This window comes from Chelon labrosus, assembly GCF_963514085.1.
Source record: "Chelon labrosus genome assembly, chromosome: 11".
Lineage (NCBI taxonomy): Eukaryota > Metazoa > Chordata > Actinopteri > Mugiliformes > Mugilidae > Chelon > Chelon labrosus.
The window spans coordinates 2559121-2584122 of NC_140344.1; the positions used below are offsets into that span (position 1 = coordinate 2559121).

At 39.5% G+C, this 25002-nt stretch overlaps 1 protein-coding gene across 1 annotated transcript; it reads right to left on the minus strand.

Annotated features, from left to right (window-relative positions):
• Nucleotides 1-2094: 2094 nt before the first annotated feature.
• tdrd12 (tudor domain containing 12) lies at nucleotides 2095-25002 on the minus strand. Its single transcript, XM_084555916.1, has 35 exons — nucleotides 24970-25002; nucleotides 23887-24051; nucleotides 23669-23805; nucleotides 23247-23366; nucleotides 23022-23077; nucleotides 22426-22511; nucleotides 22138-22300; nucleotides 21015-21121; nucleotides 20814-20926; nucleotides 20485-20536; nucleotides 20210-20292; nucleotides 19966-20148; nucleotides 19258-19326; nucleotides 18826-18886; nucleotides 18334-18441; nucleotides 16315-16497; nucleotides 16069-16222; nucleotides 14803-14930; nucleotides 14508-14699; nucleotides 14172-14300; nucleotides 13512-13629; nucleotides 13225-13364; nucleotides 11563-11792; nucleotides 11050-11131; nucleotides 9904-10085; nucleotides 9236-9443; nucleotides 7778-7870; nucleotides 7368-7540; nucleotides 6962-7261; nucleotides 6619-6674; nucleotides 5712-5790; nucleotides 5404-5517; nucleotides 4061-4214; nucleotides 3901-3961; nucleotides 2095-3795 (listed from the first exon to the last, which is right to left on the minus strand). The coding sequence occupies exons 1-35, from the start codon at nucleotides 24991-24993 to the stop codon at nucleotides 3722-3724; spliced, it is 4377 nt and encodes a 1458-aa protein (XP_084412042.1). The 5' UTR covers nucleotides 24994-25002; the 3' UTR covers nucleotides 2095-3721.

Here is a 25002-nt window from a genome sequence, read left to right on the forward strand (position 1 = left end):
CAATCACTAACCTAAACCTAACTGATATAGTTTGGGATGCCTTGGCTCAAAGACTGAAGGAAAACAGGTAACATACTGTCAGCATGCGACAACTTCAAGACTGGAAAAGATCAAGAAGACTGCCTCTGCCGTTTGAGAGAATGAAGAGTGTGCAAAGCTGTTTTCAAAGCAAAAGACAGCTAATATGAAGACTCTAAAATGCATACGTATGCTTTTTGGCTTCCATAGATGTTACTTTAGAGTTCTGGGTTCAATAAACAATGATTAAAAAAATAAATACATAAAAAACTTGAATGAGTTGGTAATGTGAGTTTTTACTGGGAAAAATCCTAATTGTGTAACTTCAAAAGACCCGAGAAGGCACAAGAACTAATTTCAAAAGCCATGAGTGAACATTTTTGAAACTAACTGTATTATGGCTATAAACACAAAAGAAAAACACTGTCCCTTCAGTGGCACTGGAAACACAAATATTCTCAAGAATCTAGTTCCTTAAACAAAACACAAACATATTTTACTGTGTACCTGAGCGTCATAGATAGAACTACGAGAGGGTGGGGATTTCAAGTACAATGGCAGACAAAGTCTTTATGTTAAAGGTACAAAAAGTATAATACTTAAAAACAAAAACCATTACACACTTAGTGTTTTACAATCAGCTCATAAACTCTACTACACTTCCAAACTTTTAACTATTAACTAAACATATACAAAATAAAAAGAAAATCATGTCATCTGATCAGCTGTTTCACAAAAGCTACTAAATTGACCTTAGACGATGAATGTTTTGTCAAATTTTTATACTCCTTCAAAATCTGTGCTGCTGTGTTTGTCATCAGGTGGCAGGCTGAACTTCAGCACTGAGAAGAGTACGGGCAGACAGGACTATGGGAGCATATGAAGAGACTGATGAGAGCACGCATGTATGTCACTTTGGTTTCCATTCTAAGTTTTAAAGTCCCCCTTTACTCATCTTCACTCAAAAATGTGTCTGTCTTTGCTACATCGCCTGGATCTCTAAAATCTTAAAGCCAGTTTGGAAGTACACCGATCAGCCACAACATTAAAACCACTGACAGGAGAAGTAAATAACATTGACCATCTTGTGACTATTCAATATTCTGCTGGGAAACTTTTGGACCAGGCATTCATGTGGATGTTACTTAGACATGTACCATCCACCTAGACCAGACCAGGCACCCCCACCCCATAGCAATGACACTCCTTGATGGCAGCAGCCATCCCCAGCAGGATGCAGCCTGACACAGACACACACACACACAAAAACGCTTTAGGAACAACTTAGGAAAAACATAAAAAAAAACAGCACAAGGTGTTGACCTGGCCTTCAAATTCACTAGATCCCAAACTGATCAAGTATCTGTGGGATGATCCACAGGGGCCCCATTCTCTGATGAGTCACAACTGTTTTGGAGACACAATATTAGGAAGGTGGCCATTATGTTATGCCTGATCGGTGTATATACAGAATTTTCTGATGACTCAAAACATCAGATTTTCACAAGTACAGAAAGCAGACAAACAGAACCCAATCAAAGAAATTAAGCAGAAATATAATGTTTATATTATTATATGTTATAATATTATATTATTTGTTTAGTCAGGAAAATGAGTCAACATAACATATCTGTGTGGTACGAAAGTAAGCGCACCTCTAGGATTACAAGACTCAGGTGTTGTCCAGTGTAAAGAAAATCATGGATTCGTCACAGTCTGATCTTCACAACACATTTGTAGAAATGTATGATGGCACAGACCAAGGAGCTTTCTGAGGAGCTCAGAATAGTTGTCGGTTAACAGTCAAGATGGTTAACAAATGATTAGATTTAAAACATTTCAAAATGACGGCCACCCTCCACAGGAGTGGTCGACCAACAAACATCACCCTAAAAGTAAGATGCATAATAGTCTGAGAGATCACAAAGGAACCCCTGATAACTTCTAAGCAGCTAAAGGCCTCTCTCAAACTGACCAATGTTGATGTTCATGAATCCATCATCAGGAGAACATTGGTGCACATGGACAAGCCAGAACACTACTGCGAGAATGTTTTGACACATGAGACCAAAGTAGAATTTTTTGACTTAAATGAGAGACTTATGTCTGGAGACGAAACAGCTGCATCTGGGCCAGGACGGCTTGTCATCACTGATGGACCAAAGAATTCTTAATTATACCAGTGATTTCTAAAAGAAAATGTCACGACATCTGTCCATGAGCTGAATCTTTAGCCCTCGTGCTACCCTCTCGCATAATCTCTCTCTGTCTGTCCATTCACTTGGGGTCCCAGAGACCCCAAAGGTAGCACGAGGGTTAAAAACACTGGGTCATGCAGTAAGACAACGAGCCCAAGAACACAAATAGTGCTACAAAATGGTTGATTAAAGAACAAAATGAATTGTATGGAATAACCAAATCTTGACCTTTAAGGGTAACTACTATTTTTTTTTTTTTTTTTTACAACCTGGACCTTATTTCTGGCATAAAATACGATCGTTTACTCATCCATATAACTTTTGTGTCATTTGTAGTTGTTCGGGAGATAATTAGATCAGCGTTAGATCAACTCATTCATTTCACCAACATTTTGTTATCGTATGCTAGTGCTATTCCCCGTTGAGTCCGGAGTTACCCATTATCATCATCCGGGGTCTGTAGATTGACCTACTGACCCCAGATGATGTCTTCTGACCTGGATGATGTCATCTCTGAGCGCCACGCACACCCGTGACGGTCGGCTTGTTTACCTGTAATTTGCTACTGCTATGGTTCGTCCACAACCTCAGAATCAGAAAAATTTTCAGTCATGTTGCAAAAAACTAGCAGTAGCAAATTACAGGTAAACAAGACGACCATTGCGGGTGCGCGCGGTGCTCAGAGATGACATCATCAAGGTCAGAAGACATCATCCAGGGTCTGTAGATCAATCTACAGACCCCGGATGATGATAAAAGGTAACTAACAAAATATTGGTGAAATGAATGAGATTTAGAGTTATTTAGAGGCTGCGTTTTGGTGCCCCAGTCACTCCCACTACATGGATCTAAATATCTCCCAAAAACGTTATATGGGTGAGTAAACAATCGTATTTTATGCCAGAAATAACATACACATACTCTCATACTTTTGCAACACACAGATAAGTGATTTATTTTCATGAGTGAATAAAAGTACAATATTTCTTTTGGGTTCTCATTGTCTACTTTCAGGATGTGTGAAATCTACAGAAAGATTACAGTTCAAAGCCTGCCAGATGTACATTTATTCAACTAAGAGGTCAATTTAGAAACAGTAGTTTGTATTGGGGTATTGTATTATGCCATACAGCATGAAGGTGTTTCAATTATTTTGGGAGTTGTTGCTGACATAACTGTGAATGGTAAAAACTTAAAAACTAACTAGGTCTGAGAAAGACAGAAAAATGAACTACGCTGTCTTTTTTCTGGATGTTGCACATATCCTAACAAAAGTTGTGGCTAAACTCCTTCATGGCATGAAATAGTATCAGAAACTTTGAACATGAAAGTTTAAATTACAAGGTCCAGTTCACTATACTTGACTGCTTAAGCTGACATCCCCAGACCTTAACAGCACACGCTTCAACATCAAGCTGTTTGCCACAGTGCCTGCACTTCAGATGACAACAATATCATCACCATGACAGAAACTTTACAGGCGATACAAAATGAGGCCTTTCTCTTCAGTCACTCTCACTGCCACTCTCAGAATTCACATACCAGTTATCATCTCCCATGTCCTCCACAAACCACAAACCTGAAAATCAAACCACAAAACGCACACACAACAACTCAATGTAGCTGGACAGTCATAATAATATCATAGATTATATTCAAATATCACAGTTTTCTGCAACATTACCATTTGGTGTCCTGTCTTCATCTTCCTCAAAGTGCTCCATGTCATAACTCACAAAAATATTCTATGAAAAGAATGACTTTTTAAATTCAGTTATTTTACAACTGATGTGAAGATCATCATTTATTACTGCTGTGTATTTACAAGAAAAATATTTCAGTACCTTCTTGGTGAGGAGTCTCTCCCAGTGTCCCTGCTGCTGTTTGACCAGTTTTAGAACTGGTTCATTAGACTTCATTGCCCAGCTGCAACAGTCAGCAGCAATATTCTGGTGCAGCTCCAGGTCGGCTTTGTAGCACTGACCATTCACTGTGCCACTAAACACAATCATCAAAGAGGGTATTAATACACTGAATATAGAGTTTTCTGCATTGTCTCCACTACAATGCACATAGAGCCATTTCATTTACACTCATAAAATCCAGTTCCTGGCATGCTTGCACAGGATGTAAAGTACTACATCCCTAGAGGATGTCAGGTCAGTCAGTTAGAAGCTTGTCTATCAGAAGGATAGACGGATCTGAGGCCTTCAGCACACACAAATGTGCACTCCATTATTTGCTTTTGGTTTCAGACTCACCTCTGTTGAATATATTAGTTGGTGTGTTTTATCTATTAAAAGCACTTTACATATTTGCTTTTAACTTTACACACAGAAAAGTGCCACTTACTTTGATTACATTGTTGTGACAATGATATTTACGAAAGTATATTCAAAAGCATGTTACAACATGATTACTGTGCTGGCAAAATCACCTTGTTAGGCTGATGGATGATGTTCACGCTGTCATTTATAATGTAAACAACCATGTAGTTACACATCTGCTCGCAGATCAAGACAGAACAATGGCAACCAACTGTTGATTGATGAACGTACCACCGCATAATTTTAAAACTTTTTATTAGAATGTAAAATAACTGTCAAATCTATGCAAAGTTTCAACTCAGTCTCAGATTAATGGTGGCGCAACAGAACATCTGGAGAAAAACAAATCAGCACACACTTTTTAATCTATACTAACGTGTGCATTAGTGTAGGATTTAGTGGCATTGAGACTGCAATGAATGAATACCCGTTGCCTCACTGTCCTTCTCCAAGCATGTAGAAGCATAACCTGCAATGGCAGGTAAAATGCAAAAAATGTGAAAGAAGCCTGTGTTTGTTTTGTTTGTTCTGGGCTACTGTAGAAACACAGTGTACTCTATCTAGATACGAAGGGCTCATTCCAAGCTAATGAAATACAATAAATCTTATTTTAAACTGAGAATGCACTAATGAAGATGTCAAAGAGCTGTTGTATTCAGGAACACTAGAAGGGTCAAAAAAAGAATTATTATGAAGTATTTCAAAAATCCTGCTTATGTATTTAATTCACAAATAGGCTGGCCTTGCTAAACATGTACCCACTACCACCAGTGTACAGTGCTCTGGATAAGAAGCTCCACTGCATGTTAGATGAAATGAGAACCAAGTGAGTGATCATTGGTGGTTGGGTCCTGACAGACCTGTAAACGACTCTGTCAGGGTAGAAGTCACAGCGCTGACTCTCCGGGTTTATAAGCTTCACTGTTACAATTGCAGAGTCAGGCGTCTGATACCAACGGATTTGAGGGTGGAACCTGAAAGACAACCAGTAATAAAACATATCAATTCAAAGAAGACAATATAAAGTGAAATTTCACTTTTACATACTGGATACCACTGTGGACTGGAGAGGGTAAAAGTACCTTCATTTTTTCCTACAATGTTTAAACAAAGTTTTAAATCTTACAGAATTTTTTGTAGGAAGGAAATCTTTTAAGCCATCTTGTACCTTTTTGGCAAATCATTGCAGTCTGTTCCATTTGTGCTGATGACTTGTTGGCTGTTGCTTTTATCATCTTCAGGTACGCCTGTGCAAACAAAGATGCACAAAATTCGATACCACCCACTGATTTCAGGAAAGAACATCCTATGTTTTCACCTGCATTTTCCAAAACCAGCAGCAAAGGCTTGTTTTAGCAATTTACCAAATTTTTCTTTGGTAATTTTTTTTTTTTTCCATGAACACCATTTTTGCAGCTCCTATGTTGTGTGTACTGACAACCATCTATAAGGATATATAAAACCACATACACAAAGACGCATTATACAGCTCTTCATATGTAGTAAGCTACATGCAGGGCTGGACATTAACTTTTTGGGGTCCTTCTCCTACTTTTCCAAGTATAAATGAGATAAAGATGCTTTTCACATTTTGGCTACAAATGCTGAATTCAGACAGCTGAAAGCTTCCTAAATGGGGAGCCATTCAGAACAACAAAAATAAATAAAATTTCAAGATATTTATTATGAATTTTTATTTACATCTGAGTCATTATTTCCCTGTCTCTGATCTTTTTCGTTGGTCCTTCTAATGCTAGTTCGCTACGGTCACAGGTCAGCTAAGTCGGGTTGATCCCAGCACACTGCAGAACATTAACCCTTCCTTATAGCACACCCAGTCAAATGACTCTCTGTAGAGCGAACAGTTACTGCTCTACTTGTATCATTTCAGTCATCTTAATGTAACAGTTATTCGTTTAAATAAATATCTGAGTAATGAAGAGCCTTACTGTCAAGCTTGGACATGGCCAGTGTGATGACAGTGTCTACCACTTTAGTGTCCGTCTACAATCCTTACTGAAGTTTGGATTGTATAACGTTAAAACCTGAAGAAGGTGCAAAGACATTTATTTTACCATTTTCGCAGGCAGCCAAGCTGGTTGTTGGGTGAAGCTGATTTCCATCTCTGTCCCTGTGTATAAAAAGCATAAAGTTTATGTTCAGTTCAGCAGCTGGATCAACAGTCATCTTGGGCACTTAAACACTTATGTCAGTATGTGTGAAATGTTTGTCTTCTGTGACATTACTGTCTCACCGTGGAGTTGTACTGTACATAATTTATACTGTTATCAGTCTCTTGTGCAAAGAAGATTGTGATCTCATTTCTCTCTATATAAGTTCCACTGAAGAAAAACTATTTTACACTTAACACACTTTTATTTTATGTCACTGAAAAAAATTATCAGTAAAGACACCAACCTGTCCATAAGTTTGGCTGACTTCACATCAGGAGGGTGAACAGTTCTCTGTCCATTGTCAATCTGTTTATCCAGTTGGGAATATGGATCACAACCTGGGACAAGGTAGAGTTCAGGCACTGGTGATGCTCGTACCACAGAGTGGCTTGTTGAAGATATTTTACTGAGAGGCTCACATGACCCAAGGTGAAGAGGGTCTGGAGCAGCAAGCTTCCTACACGCAGCATCTTTGAAGGCTTCAGCCAGGACTTCTTCCTCAGCTTTGATCCTGACCCCCAGAGACGACAAACCATTCTCTAGCCTGCAACAAAAATGCATCCCTTCAGTCTTGTTTCAGTGGTGGCTGGTATATAAGGACATATTCCCTCCACTAAATGATGGGATCCTTTTGTCAGTTGTTTCCTTACTCAGATGTGTGACCTGTCTCCTTGTTGCTGCCAGCCAGACCCTCTTGGCAGAATATCCGCAGCAGGTTAAGATGCTCTGAGTTGCTGACTCCCATCCCTGTTTTCAGGATCTCAGACTGGACGCTGTATTCACTGATGACAATTTTCATACCTGGCAACTTGGTGATCCGGACCTTGGGAGAAATACAAAAGTATGCCTTCACCAACCTGTTCCTGAGTCATAGTGTTGAATAATAGCAAGAAATGTGTTTCTCGGACAACATTATGTCTCCATAAAGTTGACATTTGATCATTTGGATATAAAATGCCATAATTTTGTCAATTTATCATCCTATTGCACATTTGCATCAAGCTTTGTGCAATAGAAAATAAATTGTTAATTATTATTCATATTCAGTATTTGAACATACCATAGGATCAAGAAAAACTGTGTTTCCCAGACTGAGAACTGCTCTGGCTTGATGCTGCAGACCTCTGATCTTCTGACTGATTGCTCTGGTGACCTGAAGGACCAAAAGTGTGAAATTATATGGCGACCACATCTTGCGGTTATCTGTGAGTGATGACTGGTGAATACACAGGTTCTCAAATTTTGGCAAACTGAATATTTTCCTCCTTCAAAAACGGCCATGCTGCCCTAATGCAGAATTGGTTTCGAGCTGCCACAAACATTTTGAAAAGCTCTCCTGGTGATTTAAGTCTTGTATACTTTAACTATATTTAACAGTTGATAAAGATGCAACTTTGTTAACAACACAGGTTACATTTAGATTTTTTGTTCCTCAAAAGGGTCTCCACTATGACCTCTTTCACCACAACATTGTTATGAATAAAACGTCTTCTCCAGTTACACCACAATCTTCTTTTCTCTTTCGTGATTCAAACAGCGTAAGACTAACCCAGTTAAATATTTATGGTTCGATGGTTCATAAAAATTATCAATAGTTTCAACCGTCCAAATGGGTAGCATGTCTTTCCAGATAGTAAATGCCAAGACTTATGCAATGTCTCTCTTTCAGTGCCCTGTCTCGTGACTGCTAAAGTTTGCTTGCCTTTTTGTTGTGGTTTTCGGTTTCTTTAGGAGCTAGCATTACATAGCTTTAAGAAACTCTAGACCACTGGAAAATTGTGCAACATGTCAGGAACTTGTTTTAATCGTATGTATTAAGCCAGTGAGGAATGTTATGGCTCTAGAATGTGAGTTAGACACCAATCAAGCATAACATTATGACCACCTTCCTAATATTGCGTAGGTCTACCTTGTGCCTCCACAACAGTTGTGACTCATCAGAAAATAGACATGGTCCTTCTGAGGGTGTCCTGTGGTGTCTGGCAACAGAATGTTGTTAGTGGGGGCCTTTGGGTCCTATGGGTTAAGGGGAGGGGCCTCTGTGGATCATCCCACAGATACTTGATCAGTTTGGGATCTAGTGAATTTGGAGGCCAGGTCAACACCTTGTGCTGTTCTTCATGTATTTTTTTAGTTGTTCCTAAACTGTTTTTGTGTGTGTGCCTGTATCAGTCCGCATCCTGTTGGGGATGGCTGCTGCCTTCAATGAGTGTCATTGCTATGGGGTGGGGGTGCCTGGTCTGGTCTAGGTGGGTGGTACATTTCCAAGTAACATCCACATGAATGCCAGGTCCAAAGGTTTCCCAGCAGAACATTGAATTGTCACAAGATATAGTTCTCCTGTCAGTGGTTTTAATGTTGTGACTGATGTATAAACCCTAGTAAAGTTTTTGAAATGGTATATAATCACATAATTAGCTAATCAAATTAGCAAATGGAATGGCTAAATATATAAAGTGAACGTAAAAAAAAATCTAAAGTGCAAAGTGATTGCAAAGTGTCAAGGAAGAGAGAAAACCTTGGGGTGCCAGTTGGTCTCAGCATCAACTGGCTTGACGTGGCAGACAACGAACTCCACGGCCTGGGCAGGCAGAGAGTGAAACTGCTCTGGCAGATGAAGGATCTGATGGGATTTGACCTCGTCCTCCTTTCCCACATCAATGAACCGAACAAAGACGCCAAAAAACAGTTGGTCACCTGTGTTCAGTACAGACAGGATCTTCACCCTGCCAATGAGAACACAGTTACATGACATATGGGTGTAACTTACATGTCACAAAGCACTCATTTAGTTTAGTTGTTCACTCCACTTGCAGGAGCATAGTTATTTGCGATTTATGGTTTTCTAACATTAAGAACTAGACACTCAAAATGAATGTAAATGAGTAGGTATGAGCATATTAGTGTGAAATAAAATTAAATACAGGAACACTGTGAGTATGTTTGTTATTTCATGTTGTGTTATTTAATACTGTAATTAAACTGTTTCATTCCAAATGCAAATGAGGAATAGGTATACAGTACATACAGCATGAGTGCTTTCATTTTTACAGTAACGACTAAGGCAATTAAAAGAAGTCAACCTTACATAACTTTTAGCTAGTTAAAACTAGCATCAATCAAGCTTTATGTATGGTGACTGAAATGGGTGTTTCCTTAAGTTTGTATTTAGGGTTAATGTCAAACCTGTGGAAGACGTCATCTTCCTGTACGGCATATAAGCCCCCTTCCAACAGTTCCTTGGCTCCTTTTTTCTTGTCAGCATAGTAAGAAGCCATCTTGGAGGCGATTATGTTAAAATCATCATCCTCCTTGCTGATGATACGACCATAGAAAACTGATGCAGTCTTAATGTAGAGAGGTAAAACCTGGGAGACGTAAAGATACAGAAATACTAGTTTACACATGTATGTTACTCTGCCTTGGGCAAGGATGCAAAGATACAAGTGGTCCCCGTTGTTCAGTGTTATCTATGAAGCCGTGTTAGAGAAGTCTAGAGGGGATACTTACTATTCGACACATATTTAACAACTTCACATGTATGACATGGTAAAGAATAGCCTTATCTGGACATATAAAGAATGTGAATCTGCATTGGATGTGGTGAAATTTGGCCTGGCACTTGGGGTAGGGTTTTGAAGTGAGGTGGCACTGCACTGTTAATCTCTGGTCTACTCTTTATCAAGCTGTGTGAGAAACTGGGTTTCCTGATAGTTTCTGCTTTTAAAATCTGAGGTATGTTATGTGATTAATAGAGATTAGGAACAAATATTTTAACATTTGGGTATTCATTTAATCTGTTGTTGATTATTTTGTGATGGCAATTGGTGACAGAACAGAAACAGTTTTTACGCATTTCTGAGATGGGATTTATCTATATCTCTATATATCTGCATCACATGATCTACTTCACAGTTGGAGGATGCTTTATTGTGGGCCCACGTAAGTGCACTGTCCAAATGCAAGCCATTTGAATGAACCACCATCATATTTTCACTAAAATACTACTGCCCTAGGCCATTATGGGGCCCCAGAAGAATGACAAACTTTTCTCTAAATTGTGCCAGAGATCACAACGCTCTATACCGTAAACAATCAATGGGCAATTTGAAATGAAGGCCAAAGTTTAGCATTGCCAGGGTATACAACATTGGTCCTGATCAATACATCTGGTGTGACAAACGATGTGCAGAGTGAAGTTTGAATCAGTAGTCCTCCAGAAAGCTGCAAGCAACAATCTGCCTGTTCCCAACAGGCACATTTTGACAGAGTACTGCACTAGTTTAGAGTGAAAAGCTCACACAACACAGAGAGATGTCCCAACATGCTCACTTCTATGAGTCCAGATGCAGGTAGCTCAGACTGATCCAATTTGGAATCGAACCGGTGACGGTCAGGACACACAGTGCTGTCTCTGTAAAAGAGAAGACACGCCATCATGTTAGGTTGTTCACTTTCGCACTCAAAGGTTAATACAACCTTTTACTCAGAGCGGCTCATCCTCTCAGTAAGAAAGTGTTCTTGAGAGTAATGAGCAGCTGATGTAAAGTCCAAGGTGGTGAATCTTTTTCATTCTCAATTACTTTCATTAAGTCTGTGTAGTCTTCTGTTTGTCAGAAAAGCTACCACTGTTTGGCATTCCAGTTCAGATTTCAGTAGAAATTCAGATGGGTGTTTCCATGTATTAAATATACTGAGCCTCCCATACAACTTATACAGCTTATTATTCAATAGATGAACAGACATGCAGATCACATCATCACATATCACCAGAAATATAAAAAAAAACATAAACCACAAGGCATGCTATTATACATTATTGTTGGAAGAAGTGAAAAAATAGACCTGCACACTCCAAAACTCTTCAGGTAGCTGCACAGATTGCGGTCTGTCTTTTGGTCTTCCCGTGCAATGTGCACACCCTGGGCGAAGGACAGTAGCTCAGAGGGAAGCGGGGCATTAGTTCGTCCCAGGTAGCGAAGAACCCCAACTACATGGCGGGCATTCCTCTCTGAGATCAGCAGCACTGACCTGGTGACATGAGGGCAGCTCTCTGGTTCATCCTTGAGGCAAACCTCAGAGATCAAAACAGAAAGAAAAAAAAACTTTTAGCTGCAAACACAAAGCTGGACCTGTTGTTATGCCTATGCATTGATAACATAAACTCACTGAAGTGTTTATTAGGAACACCATTCTAATAAAGCATAGGGCCTCTCTTAACCCTCCAAAAAAGACATACATCTTGGTGACAAGAACTGAAAAGAATGTTGAAAGCATCTGTTTAAAGGGGAACTCCGGCGCAAAATGAACCTGGGGTTAATAACACATGTGTACCGAGTTCAACCGGTCTCTGGTATTTGTTTTCATGCATTTGTTTTGTTAGTCAAATGTGACCAGTTTTCTTGCAAAATGCTATTTAGCGTCTAACGCTAGACTTCGGGGCACACCTACACATAAAAAGAAATCGCTATTTCTATACCACTAACAAGGCTCACAATATCACCACACTTACACGGTAGCATAACTAGGGTCTCTACATGTAAACCGAAGCATTGAGAACTTTGCAAGTATACAGGCAGTTTATTAAAAAAGGAATACAGTACCGTTCGCGTCCGGCTCGCTTATCCAGGCGGGCGCCATCTTGGGGAAACTGAACTGTCTGTTGCCGGAAGAAAGCACTGAGAGCATAGAAGCACTGAACGAAGAGAGTTCAGTTTCCCCAAGATGGCGCCCGCCTGGATAAGCGAGCCGGACGCGAACGGTACTGTATTCCTTTTTTAATAAACTGCCTGTATACTTGCAAAGTTCTCAATGCTTCGGTTTACATGTAGAGACCCTAGTTATGCTACCGTGTAAGTGTGGTGATATTGTGAGCCTTGTTAGTGGTATAGAAATAGCGATTTCTTTTTATGTGTCGGTGTGCCCCGAAGGCTAGCGTTAAACGCTAAATAGCGGTTTGCAAGAAAACTGGTCACATTTGACTAACAAAACAAATGCATGAAAACAAATACCAGAGAACGGTCGAACTCGGTACACATGTGTTATTAACCCCAGGTTCATTTTGCGCCGGAGTTCCCCTTTAAGATTCTGACAAAACAGGTAGACATTTGCTTTGCTACATTACATGATGATAAACAACAGCAGAAATACTCAGTGTGGTATTCTAATCATGATTGACTGGTATTACGGTGCTTTTTTTTTTTTTTTTTTAAATGTCAGATCAGCAGTTTCCGAAATGCTGAAAATGATCAAATGACCAAAATGATCCTCCACTGCTTAAGACAAAGACAAAGTCACCGAGATCACATTTTTTCCTTATTCAGGTGTTTGACATAGTCAAACATTAACACATTACCTGTACTTTTAGGCTTTAATACACGTTCTGCTGCTACATGTGTGGCTGTTTAAGTGACTGCATGAATAAACAGGTGTTACTAATAAAACACGAGAGTATCCAGTACAAGAAAACTAATTTATCCTATCTGTTCTGATAGGATCCCATCTTACTCGTTGTGAGAGGTTTCTGAAGTTTTCTGCCATGCAGAAGAGACGGCTGCCAAACAGTTTGGGTGAAGAGGGAAAACTGTAGTGGACAACACAAGTTGCATCTCTGATGCCCAGTGCCTTCAGACACTGGTTGGTGGTCACTGGAGTTGAAAGGTCCAACAAAAACAATGAGAACGATAGATACAAGCATGTGCTGTGTTCAAAGAGGAATTTCAGTGAATGGCTGTAAATGTCTTCACTCTTGCTAATGTTCTGCATACAAACAGAAGTAACTTGTAGAAATTTACCCAGAATAACGTGAGTGCCAGTACTGATGTTCTTCCTCCATTGCTGGATGACAAAGTCAAACTGGTGTGTTAACCCCTCGTGGGTCTTGAGGCAGAATGCTGATTTGTTGCTCACAGCCTAAAGGACAGACAAAGTTAGGCTGGTAAACTTGAACACACACACGTACACAAGGTTGTGTGCTATTAAATGCACCTAGATGACTTCAAATTAAGGAAAACAGTAAGTACTTCACAGGAAAAAGGTTCTCTTGAAACATAGCCAATAACCTAACACACCTCCACATGTTTGACTATTGTTTCAACAACTAACTTTGTGAATCCTGTTTACTTTCACACTTTATGGACTAAGAGTGTACTTCAACCTAACAGTCTAACTTCATCTGGTCCCTGACCATCATTTCAGCGGCCCAGTGTTATGGAGATTTAACAGTTCTCTCTTGAGGATAACGTATTATTATTATTCCAGGATGTTACAGTGTTTACTATTACTGTAATGACTTCAGAGAACTTTTTCACATCTCTTGTGTTGGTATTGTTTGACAGAGGACTTGCATATCTTAATTTTGCCATTTTGGCACAATTTCTAACATTCAAAAACTTAAAACTGAAATTAGAATTCATTAAAATAATGTGATTTGTATGTATAAATGAAGCAGTCACCTTGAACACGTCTTCAACCTCCTCAACAGAGTCTACCACAATCAGAGTCTTCTGGCCAACATCAGGGTTGCAATCCAATGTACTCAACAATACTGAGATCTTACTGCTTTCAAAAGTCATGAGGATGATCTGCAGGAAAAAAAATAATAATAATAATAAATCACTTTAAAACTAATACTAGGCTACAACTTATGACAGATGCACAGTTTGTGTTTTGAAACAATTTCTAAGAGATATAAAATAGTATATATATGGATATCATATATAGTAACTATTTCAAGATTTGTTCAGACTTGTTTTCAAGATAATATTTTTATTATATGGGAAATGACTGACCTGCTGAACATTGCCATAGAGAGCAGCTTCTTCAGGGACAGTAATGACAATGCAGGAGTATGGCATGTGATTGGTTAGCAAACCCTCCATATGACTGGTCCACCTTTTCGCCATGACAACCAACTGCTGAGGACAGGAAGATTTCTCCTCGCTGGAGGTCACCTTCTTAAAATGCTGCAAGATAGTTGCCATCTGACAAGAGAACATTCATCAGGAAACAATTGAACAGTCTGTATTTTCTGTCAGAAGGAAGGTACTAGCAAGTATTAAATGAGTTCAAAGAATGAGCCGTCACCTGGTCTGGAGCAAGAGCAAAAAGCTTGTCAGCTTCATCTAGTAACAGGTGGTACAACCGCAGGAACAAAAAGCAGTGACATGACAGCAGTCGGACCAGTGTGAAAGGAGTGGTCACTAACAGGAGGCCTGTTGGACAGAAATTATATGAAATTATGACAAATTTGCAAAGGAATTTGCAGATCTTCTATAATGACCTCCAAAAATGTAATTGACAAACAACTAGTACATTGATTCTAAAATGGTTTGCAGTGGGTTGGGGGCCTTTGCAAAAAAATAAATGCATCTAAAGAATCAAGAACACAAACATTTTGTTTTAAAAAGTGGAGGTAACATAATTAGTGAACAACACATATGCGAGTTACGCGAGTTGACTGTGCCGTTTTCTCTGTCAGGTTAAATTCAATACAGAGCAGGTGAGGAGAGTTGAGTGTCTGTGGGGAGACAGCTTTGGGAAGGAGATTAAGGGAGAGATGCTTTCGAGAGCAACAGGGAAAACAACGCAAGCACAATGTTATTTGAAACGTGCAAAAATATTTCCGACCATGGTGGAGTAAATTAGACCCTGGCCGGCTGCCATAGTATTAACATTGTATGGGAAACACTCCTGTGGCAACAGCCTAATGATCAATGGCTTATTAAGTGCTACCGATTGAATATTATTAATACAGGGTTGTTCAGTATGTATCCACTGGCATAGGTTTATCACAGCTACAGTCAGTAATATTCTAGAAACCTCCCTAAAATGCACTTTGTCTTAGTAGTGTAAAAGGGAATATTTTCCTCTGTAGCATCGCCACCTGCTGGTCATTTTGGTTTATCGTTAAATTTGACATTCGGTCAGTTTGTTTACCAGTAATTTGCTACTGCTATGGTTCGTCCACAACCTCAGAGTCGGACAAATAATCAGCTGTGTTGCAAAAAACTAGCAGTAGCAAATTACAGGGAAACAAGCCGACCGTCGCACACCGCTCAAAGACATCGTCCAGGTCAGAAGCTTATCATCCGCGTCACGTGACCACCTTGTAATCGCGCAAATTACGATTAGAAAATCATTATCATATCGCGATATTATCGCAAATGCAATTAATCGTTCAGCCCTAACTCAGGTTCAGCCTCTTATCATTAAATAAATTAGAGAGGTTGAAAATTTTCCTTGATTTGGGTCACGGCTTGTCATTAAGGGGTGGTGGTGGGTCCCGAAGCCAGACCAGTTGAGAAATTCTGCACTAGTAGACCAAGATATGACGGAATGTGCTTTGCTCACAGTTTTTTGGGATCTTGACAGCTTTGGCCTCATCCTTGCCAGTGCCCAGCAGCACAATAACAGGGTGCAGAACCTGGGCAGTTTTGATCCCCTCCAGGAGCTCATAGACCGCCTGGACCTTCTCCCAGCCTGGACAGAGCAGCACCGCTATGGGCTGGACGCAAACACATCATCATGAAGTGTACAGTTCCAAAAGTGATATCATGTTTAATATTATATTTGAAGGTGCATAGATTCTGTACTGACCCCTAGGCTGGAGGTGAAGGAGGTGAAGATAGAGTTGAGTAGAATGTGAGTGAGGAGCGGGGTGAGATAACTGAGAGGCTGGTCAGCGTTGTGAGAGACTGTGATGGTGTTGCATCCTCGAGCCACTGCTGGCCAGCTGTAACAGTCAGCTGGAGACAAAGTGTACCGTTTCCTCTGCAACACCTGGAGACAAATCGGTCAGTATGTTAACCTGACTCCGATCCTAGTTAATGGCTACCAAAACCGTTTTGAATTCCCTATTTCAAGTAACTTCTTAGTTCTTCTCCTAAAATATCATAAAATACGTAGCTCTATCCACTGCCATTTCCTAGTGTTTCACAGCACATAAAAGAGCTTTATGTTGCATGACTGCAATGTGCAACAAAGTGTAATGTAATAAACCTGGGAATGGCCAGAAGTACAAACTATCTAAGAGGGCTTTCGCATCTCTTTTTTCATTTCAATACAGGGAGCTATTTGATACAATGCTGCATTTAACCTTGATTCGGTTCGTGTTCACAGGGCAATCAAAACGAAGCAATGGAGACAAAATTCTGACACAACCTCAAAACAGTTACGTTACTGCTTTTAGTAATTTTGATATCAGGAAATAATCAGATCATCAGTGGGCACTGTCATTTATTGCCGTTCTGTGGTTCATGTACCAGTGTTCTGTATATGAATGACATGTTCAGTTTGATAGAGCATCTATATGCTGAGAAGGTACACTGTTGCTACCAGACACCTTCTAAGAAGGACAAGCTGTGGAGGCACACAACAACCTAATTTTATTTGTCCGTGGGTAATGTGTGACTACAAACGTAGCGATGGCAGTCGGGCTGAGATCATCCTTTTGAACTGGTCTGACCTCGTTGAATTGTTCTGGAAAGGACTGTGATTGCCGTGTTCACATAAGCTCAACTGAACCGACCTGGGGGATGAACGTTCCCTGTTTTGTAATAACAAACTGGGTGTGAAAGCATCTGAGGAATCTGGAAGGAAAATCGTCATAAATGTCAAAAAGAACACTTTTGTGAAGATTGTGTTGCTGAAATTGTTTCTTCGAGACTTGAATATTCCAATTGCAGCTGAGGCTTTTTATTTAAAGTCAAGTCTTTTATGTCTTTTATAGACTTTGAAAGGGTTATCCATATTTTTATCTCATCTTGTCTTGAAAAATTTGACATAAATTGACACTGACATCAAAGAAGGAAGTTTGCCTATGGCCATTTGAAACATGGCAATGAGTTTTGGAAATCTGTCCTTTAGTCTGATCAACTGGTTGAGAACATGGAAGTTTGACCTTAACTGTAGGTGCACTAGCAATCAACGATTGGAGGAAATTTGGCAATGCCAGATAAGGCTAATGGTGTGTTCAGCCTGTAGGGGAAAAAGCAACTGGCTACAAATCATTTTCAGGGTAAGCGATATGAAGCGACATACAACGAATCAAAAAGATTCGGACGCACCAACAAATCATGTGTTTCCCATTGACTGCCTAGACTATGGTGTCCCACTAATTCATAGCAAACTATAACGAACAAAAAACATGAACAACTTTGTGGAGGTGTTGTGTTTTGCACCATTCCCACAAGGCATTTCACATAAAATCCTGTGGGAATCACTGTGGGGACCAATTTCCAGTTCTGTTGTATATTTAATTAAATCCTTTGTTGCTCATAATGTGACATAGCAAACGCCATAAGTACACTTTAGTTAAATTAAGGATTAACAAATAATTTGGACATCCTTATCCATCTTTTCAAGCCACAGTAGCATTTCAGCTTTGGCCTTTCCTTCTTGAAAATTATGAAACTGCAACTTTGTCATCAACACTGAAACCGTGAAATATCTCCAACTCACCCCTGTCACCAAGTTAATTTTTTTAATCACACAGTTGAACTCTCACAAATCCTGCCATGTAGGATTTTTTTCTGATTATTTGAGTTCCTGTCTTATTTCCTTTTTTATTTTCATTTCACTGCCTAAAAACAAAACTCCTGGCAAATTCTTTTTTACCAAACGTAATGCATCTGTGATGGGGGCATCATCCAGGTTGTTACAGGGTTCAACTGGGAGTGCAGAGTGAACCAGAATTCCATTCCTCCTTTCATCACTGAGAGTAACCTGGAAAAAATACAGAGGGAAAGACAAAGACAATGCTGAGACTGAGATTATGTTTTCTTTCTACTTCTGTTTAATTTTATATGGTTTGGCTGAAATGATCAATACATCAACTTGGTATATTCAACTGTAGAGTCTGACTGTTTATACGTAGTCGGACCACCTCAACTTAGAAGCAAAGTTGGGATTGTAAAAAGCAAATACCATGATTTGATTATTTGTAGGCTATTATTTAGTAATTCCACTGAATATTTTATGGATATGGATTCCTTCTTGCAGTGTTTGAGTTACTATTGTGCCATTACAACAGGAACCATAAACCTTCAGACCACAATTTAGAGCAATACATTTTGTTTGTAAAGTTTAGTATTAACTGAGGAAACTTACCCAGTCATGCGTAGGGTCAGGATCATGGTGAGGAGGCCCTGGGTTCAACCACTCCAATAGGCTAACAAACAGTCAAGAATGTAACAATATTTATTACTCAAATTCTGGATATCTAGAAATACTGTGGGAAAAATTAAATTGTATGTGCTTTTCCCAATGTGAAAAAATACAATTAAGGGATGCCACTGGACTCATGCAGTTATACAAGAACAAGCACAGTTGCGTTTGTATATTGATGATATTTTTAAGAGAAGGAGTGCTTAAGCGCCAAAACTTTTTTTGCGAGTGACTCTGGGTTCAGCTCAAGGACACTTTAACGTGTATATTCAGACGATAGACCATAGCTGATTGAGCTTGTTCACAAATTATTGTGGGTAGCCCTCATACATGTTTGCCTGTCATAACAGAATTTCCCTCCGAGCTGCAGCTCACCGAGAACAGGCCCAGTCCTCTTCAGTCCTCCACTTCTCGTCTGCCTCTGCTGGTCCTGACTCAGCTGATCTACTGCATGGAGATTAGCAAAATGTACTTTACACCTGGTAGCAAAATGTACCAGTTATGCAGGCAGAAAGTTTTCTGCAGCAGAGATTATATCGGTTCATTGTCATTTAACAGATGCTCTTAGTTAGATGGAAGGTCCACACAGGATAAGCCTAACTCTTTTCCCAGTTTACTTACCTCTTAATAACTGTTATACTGCAACCTGTGTTCATTTACACCTTTTATGCCTGACTGAGAGTAATGTGACTACTACAACATGCCAGTACTTCCCCTCATACATCAGGAGTCTAACTTCCCAACAAAAACACTCATTTAGAACAAATAACACATACATATGCAATTAGGTTACTGGAAAATAACTAGCCTGTATTAATCCATCTGTTTCAGTATGTTTTTGCCTGTCATTTTTAACAAGTTTTCATCCAATCTACCTAATAAAGACAAGATTCAAGCAATGGTTGTTCCTTAGCGCACTTCAAATTACAAAAATACTGTGAAAAACAAAAAAAGAAACCTCTTTATCCACAAGGAAAAACTGGACAATATTTTAATCTTATTACACAACTAATCTTAGCTGGATTCGTTGTGTACTTCCCATCTACTCTGCAGTAAGTTATATCAATAAACTGCTATTAATACAGAACACTGTACCTTGGTTCTTCATCTGCCAGACAGTCAACAGTCTCCAGATGAGCTTCAGCTCCACTTTTTTGAGTGATAAAAAGAGAAAATTGTATAATATACATGAATAAGATGTATGTACAATTACACTGAGAAGTAAAGTGTTCTACCAACTTTAACAGGATAAAAGTGGTGACATTTCTCTAAATAATAAGTGAAAACTGTATTCTATTGAGTTTCTGAAGACATTCTATTAGCATACAGTTCTTGTTCTGGACAAGGAGCATTGGCAGTAACAGGCATCTCTTCAGATTGACAGTCATTCCGCTCTTCATTCTTGTCAACCTGGAAGAAAAACAAACCAAGCAAGCTTTTGATTCTTGACTTCACACACCACATCAAGTGGTTACTGCTATACCGCCAGCTGAGTATGAACCTAAAGTTTAGAACCATGAGGATATAGGACAACTGTAAAGTGTACCAAAGAGTCTTAAGAGTGCTGTTGCTTTGCTTGAGAATCACTTGAAATGTACTCACATGGGGAGCCCCTGGTCGGTAGATGCTTCCAGGATTCAGAAACTTCAAGAACCTGTTGAAAGGGCAAATGCTATGTCAGTAACCACCTGTCAGATACGTTGGCGTGAAATGCTCTATGTTTCTATATACTGTATTTTGTTTGGCTCTCACTTTAACAGATTGAGGTTTTTGGTCAGAGCTGCAGCCAGAGACGAGTCAGTCTCCTCAGATGAGTCACTGCAATATCAGAGCAGGACAGTCAACTACTCTGTACACATGTATTCTAGCATCATCCTTAATAGCATTTCTGTTCAACAGGAAACTGCTGAACTAACTAAGTAAGCACTTGCCTCTCTGCAGCAGCGTCCAAACCATTCCTCAATTGGCTGCTTGGAAACAATTGTTCTTCTGGGACCTTTGACCTACCGTCACCCTCGGCGGTCACAACCTCATGTTGATGGCTCTAGAAGATGAGTCTCAGAGATGTCAGCGGGCAACAAGTGTGGCTATATACTGGAGTACTAAGAATGAAAATGAGTAAAGATGCAAACCTTTGGAGGAGTGTCCGCTGTCAGCCAAACGCCTGCTTCTGCTGCGGTGGCAAACTGTGACTCACTGTTCACTGAGGGTAAAACCCGATCAGAATCAGTGGGCACCACTGTAAAATGAATCTAATTAACAAAACTGTCTCACTTCATGTTAAAGCCCTGGGACATAAAATATCACATCAGAAAAGACACTTCTGCTCAGATTTCATTATATATAACAGATGGCTGAAATAAATCCAAATTGACCAGTGTCTGGAAAGGACAAACATTTCATATCTACAAGGTCTACTGATCTACAACGGTTATATCCTAAACTTCAAACCGTCTTTAAAGGTTTATATCCAAGTACCGTATTTTCCACACTATAAGGCGCACTTAAAAGCCTTTAATTTTCTCAAAAAACGACAGTGCGCCTTATAATCCGGAGCGCCTTATATATGGATTCATTCTGGTTGTGCTTACTGACCTCGAAGCGATTTTGTGTCGTACACGGCGCTCACGGCGCTCAAAGCCGCACCGCTTGCAGCATTACGGCTACCGTAGTCAGGAGAATCACGGAGCAATGCTCAGCAATGCAGGACGAAGGCAGAAGCATTAAACGAGGTGAAAATCATTATAAATCGGGTCATGTCGAGAGCTGTAGTTACACCAAGGGAGTTTTGGTCGGTTCTGTACGCGCCAGCATGCGGGACTTGTAGTTCGTTTAATTACGTATTTTCCATAGCGTTTTACTTAACTATCTGGCGACAAACTGTGACATTCTTGACATGTAAAATCATTTTTTATTCTGAAAAACAACATATGTATAATCCAAGGCACAAGTCGATCGGGACCAGAAAATAATTTATCTTTCGCCATAGACTGCCGTTCATATTTTTTCAAAAGATAGGTCCCATAACCCGGAAGTAGAGGGGGCGGGACTTCGGCTCTCTTAATGCGCCTTATAGTCCGGTGCGCCTTATATATGAAAAAAGATCGAAAATAGACCATTCATTGACAGAGCGCCTTATAATCCAGTGCGCCCTATAGTGCGGAAAATACGGTAATTCATTGTAGTGTACTGGGCAGGTATAAAGAGTCTTACATCAAACAATTCAACACGCAGGACTCTAAGAAGCCAGCTTACCAGGTGGTGGTTCATTCAGCTTGTTAGGGGCTGTCGACCCAATTTGGTTTAAGATGCTGAACATGATAGGAAATCGGTCTCCCTCATCCATGCCGCCACTGTCAGTAGAGCCCCTACTGTAATAGGCAAACTTCTTAGACACCAAGTCGTCATTCACACATATCTGGGAATAAAAAAAATAAATAGTCAAATCCAGGTCATTTGTTTTTCTGACAATAAAAACGACAATGTACTTATATCTGTATAAACTTCTTTATTAATAATAAATGTTTAAGATTCAAAGTTCACCTTGATGTTGCCGATGGTCAGGTAGAGCTCAATGGAGGTGGAGTCCGACTCAGATTCGAGTAACACAGCCTCTGTCCAAGTCGAACCTTTGACATGTAAAGATATAAACTTTCATAACTTTCAAGTCATTTTGCAAATAGGTTTTATTAGTTACTTTCAGGACCAATCAAATGCTGCTTTTAACATGTAAAATCCTTTAACGTTAAAATCTAAAAAAAAAATAAAAAAATCTAGAAATTTAATACATTACGATGTCACAGAGAAGCTGACCTTTGACTATAAAATGTCACCACTTGATCATTTTATCCCATTAGACATTTGTGTGAAACTCAATGTCATAAATAGCATTCACATTTTTGAATTGTGGCTTGAAATAACTCAAGAAAATTACTTTTTGATTCAACACTGATCTTTGACAACTAAATTCTCATCACTTCATCTTTAGAATTAACATCTGTGCCAATTTGGAAGCAGTTCCCTCAAGCTATTCCTGAGATACTGCATTAAGAAAAATGTGACTGATGGACAGGCTGCCACTGGCACAAATGTTTCAAAATCATCCCAGTTGCTGTCCATTTATCTGTCAAATTGCTCACCTTGCAGCAGTTTGTGCAGGTAGAGTGTGGCAGAGCTGTCCCACTGACTGGATGGACTGCAGAAGAAAAGAAAAACACATCAAGCTGAAGCTGAATCTAAGGTTACAGATCAAATATACAGTAAGCAGACAGAAAAGCTGGAGAGGCTGTTCACACGACAGATTCAAACCATAATTTATGTTTCGTCATTTTGTGTTAAGCTTTTACTCAATGAGCTTCTCGTACGCGAGCTCTGCCTTCTCCTTGCATACAGACACTCGCAGAGTTGTTGGTTTGATCCCTGCTAGATGGAACTTCCTCACCCAGAAAGGCAGTTGAAGAAATTCCGGCATTGCCATTTGGATTCTTGTTAGAAAAAGACCAGAAAAGGGGAGTTAAAAATCTATGATAAATCATGCTGGGCTGGCACAAACCAAACAACACATGTGCTTTTGCATAACGTCGCCACTAGATGGCACTAAATCCTAAACACTGCACCATTAAAAAACCTTAGCCTTACTGTACAGCATATTCCCCAAGTTTTCGGTGACCTTAGGTAGATCAGGGAATAATACTGCTGCTATGACATCCAGTAATTTACACCTGCCCCCTTATACAGTAGATCCAAGCCCCAATGGCCGATGACTGATGCGGATGCTCAGTCTTACTGGTCTGAGGGTATGAGGACTCGTTCTCCGTGGTCGACGAGGAGACAGCGAACTTTACAGGATACAGAGTCTCTGATGATGGATTCCACCACAGCCCGACACCATGTTTTCATCACCGACCAGTACACCACACATACCTGAGAGGAAATACAGAAATATACATATCCAATCGAGGTGTCACAGGAACAAATCTACTTAACTGAGGAGTAGTGTGTTACCTGTCCTTCCTCTAGTGATTTGGGCTTCAGCTTGCCCAAGTCAAGAGTGACATCTTGGTAGAAGAGGTTCATTTGAGTCAGCAGATTGTTGTAATGTTCTGCGGTCTCAGGGTTACCACTGGGACCGTGAATGACCCGACCCCAGAGGCAAGAAGGGTTCTCAATCTGAGAAGCCAGATGAAAAGAAATAAAGCCAAGTTTTAAAACAATATATCAATCAAATACCAGAATCTGTCACTCTTCATTTCCCTCAATGTCCTCCTAATAAACTTTTCATTATTTTTTTTCCTCCTTTGAATCTACAGATTGTAAACCATACACTTGTGATCAAGTTGAAGGAAATTCATTGTATCAATAGAAAATACTTTTCTGTATTCTGTAATTTTCGTCATATACCTTTTCCACTCAATTTTTGATGAAAAATATTTTAAAAAAACAGAATATTCTCAAAGTAGTGTTACAGATGAGTACGAATAACCATGGTTTTGCAATAACACGTTATCACTAACATTCCAAATAACTTTTATTGTGTGGCAGTTGTTACATTAATTTTGTGCTGCCAAATAAGGATATTCAACCAAAACGGGAACCAACATGCACACCAAAAAAAACTGTATTATAAATGAACTAATCATTTCAGCACTAATGGCCAATCTTCGTGATGTAAATTTAAATAATAATCGAGATTAACACACGACTTTGTGCACTAGTAATATTCAGATTTATTGAGATGTTGTGTTGAATTGATAGGAACAGTAAGGATGCAAAAGTTTGGTTTATTGAAAGTATCCCAACGTCTGCCTAAGCCGGTGGTTGATGGTGTTAACAGCAGATCGTTTATGGATAGTGAAATATGTTACGAATTTTAAATTGTTTTAACTTTTTGTTAGGTTCTTCTACCTTCTTACGGAGAAATCATTGTCACAAAAGCAGATCTTTGAGGAACTTACACAACTCAGGAGTGTTAGCTTCTAAAAAAATACCATTAATGGCGACACTCGTGGTCAGTTAAGCTAATATATATCAACCGCTCCAGCAACTGCCAATTTACAAAAAAAAAAAAAAAAAACTGAGGTCGCTTACCTTCAAAACTGATATTTTCAGCATTTCTTGGGT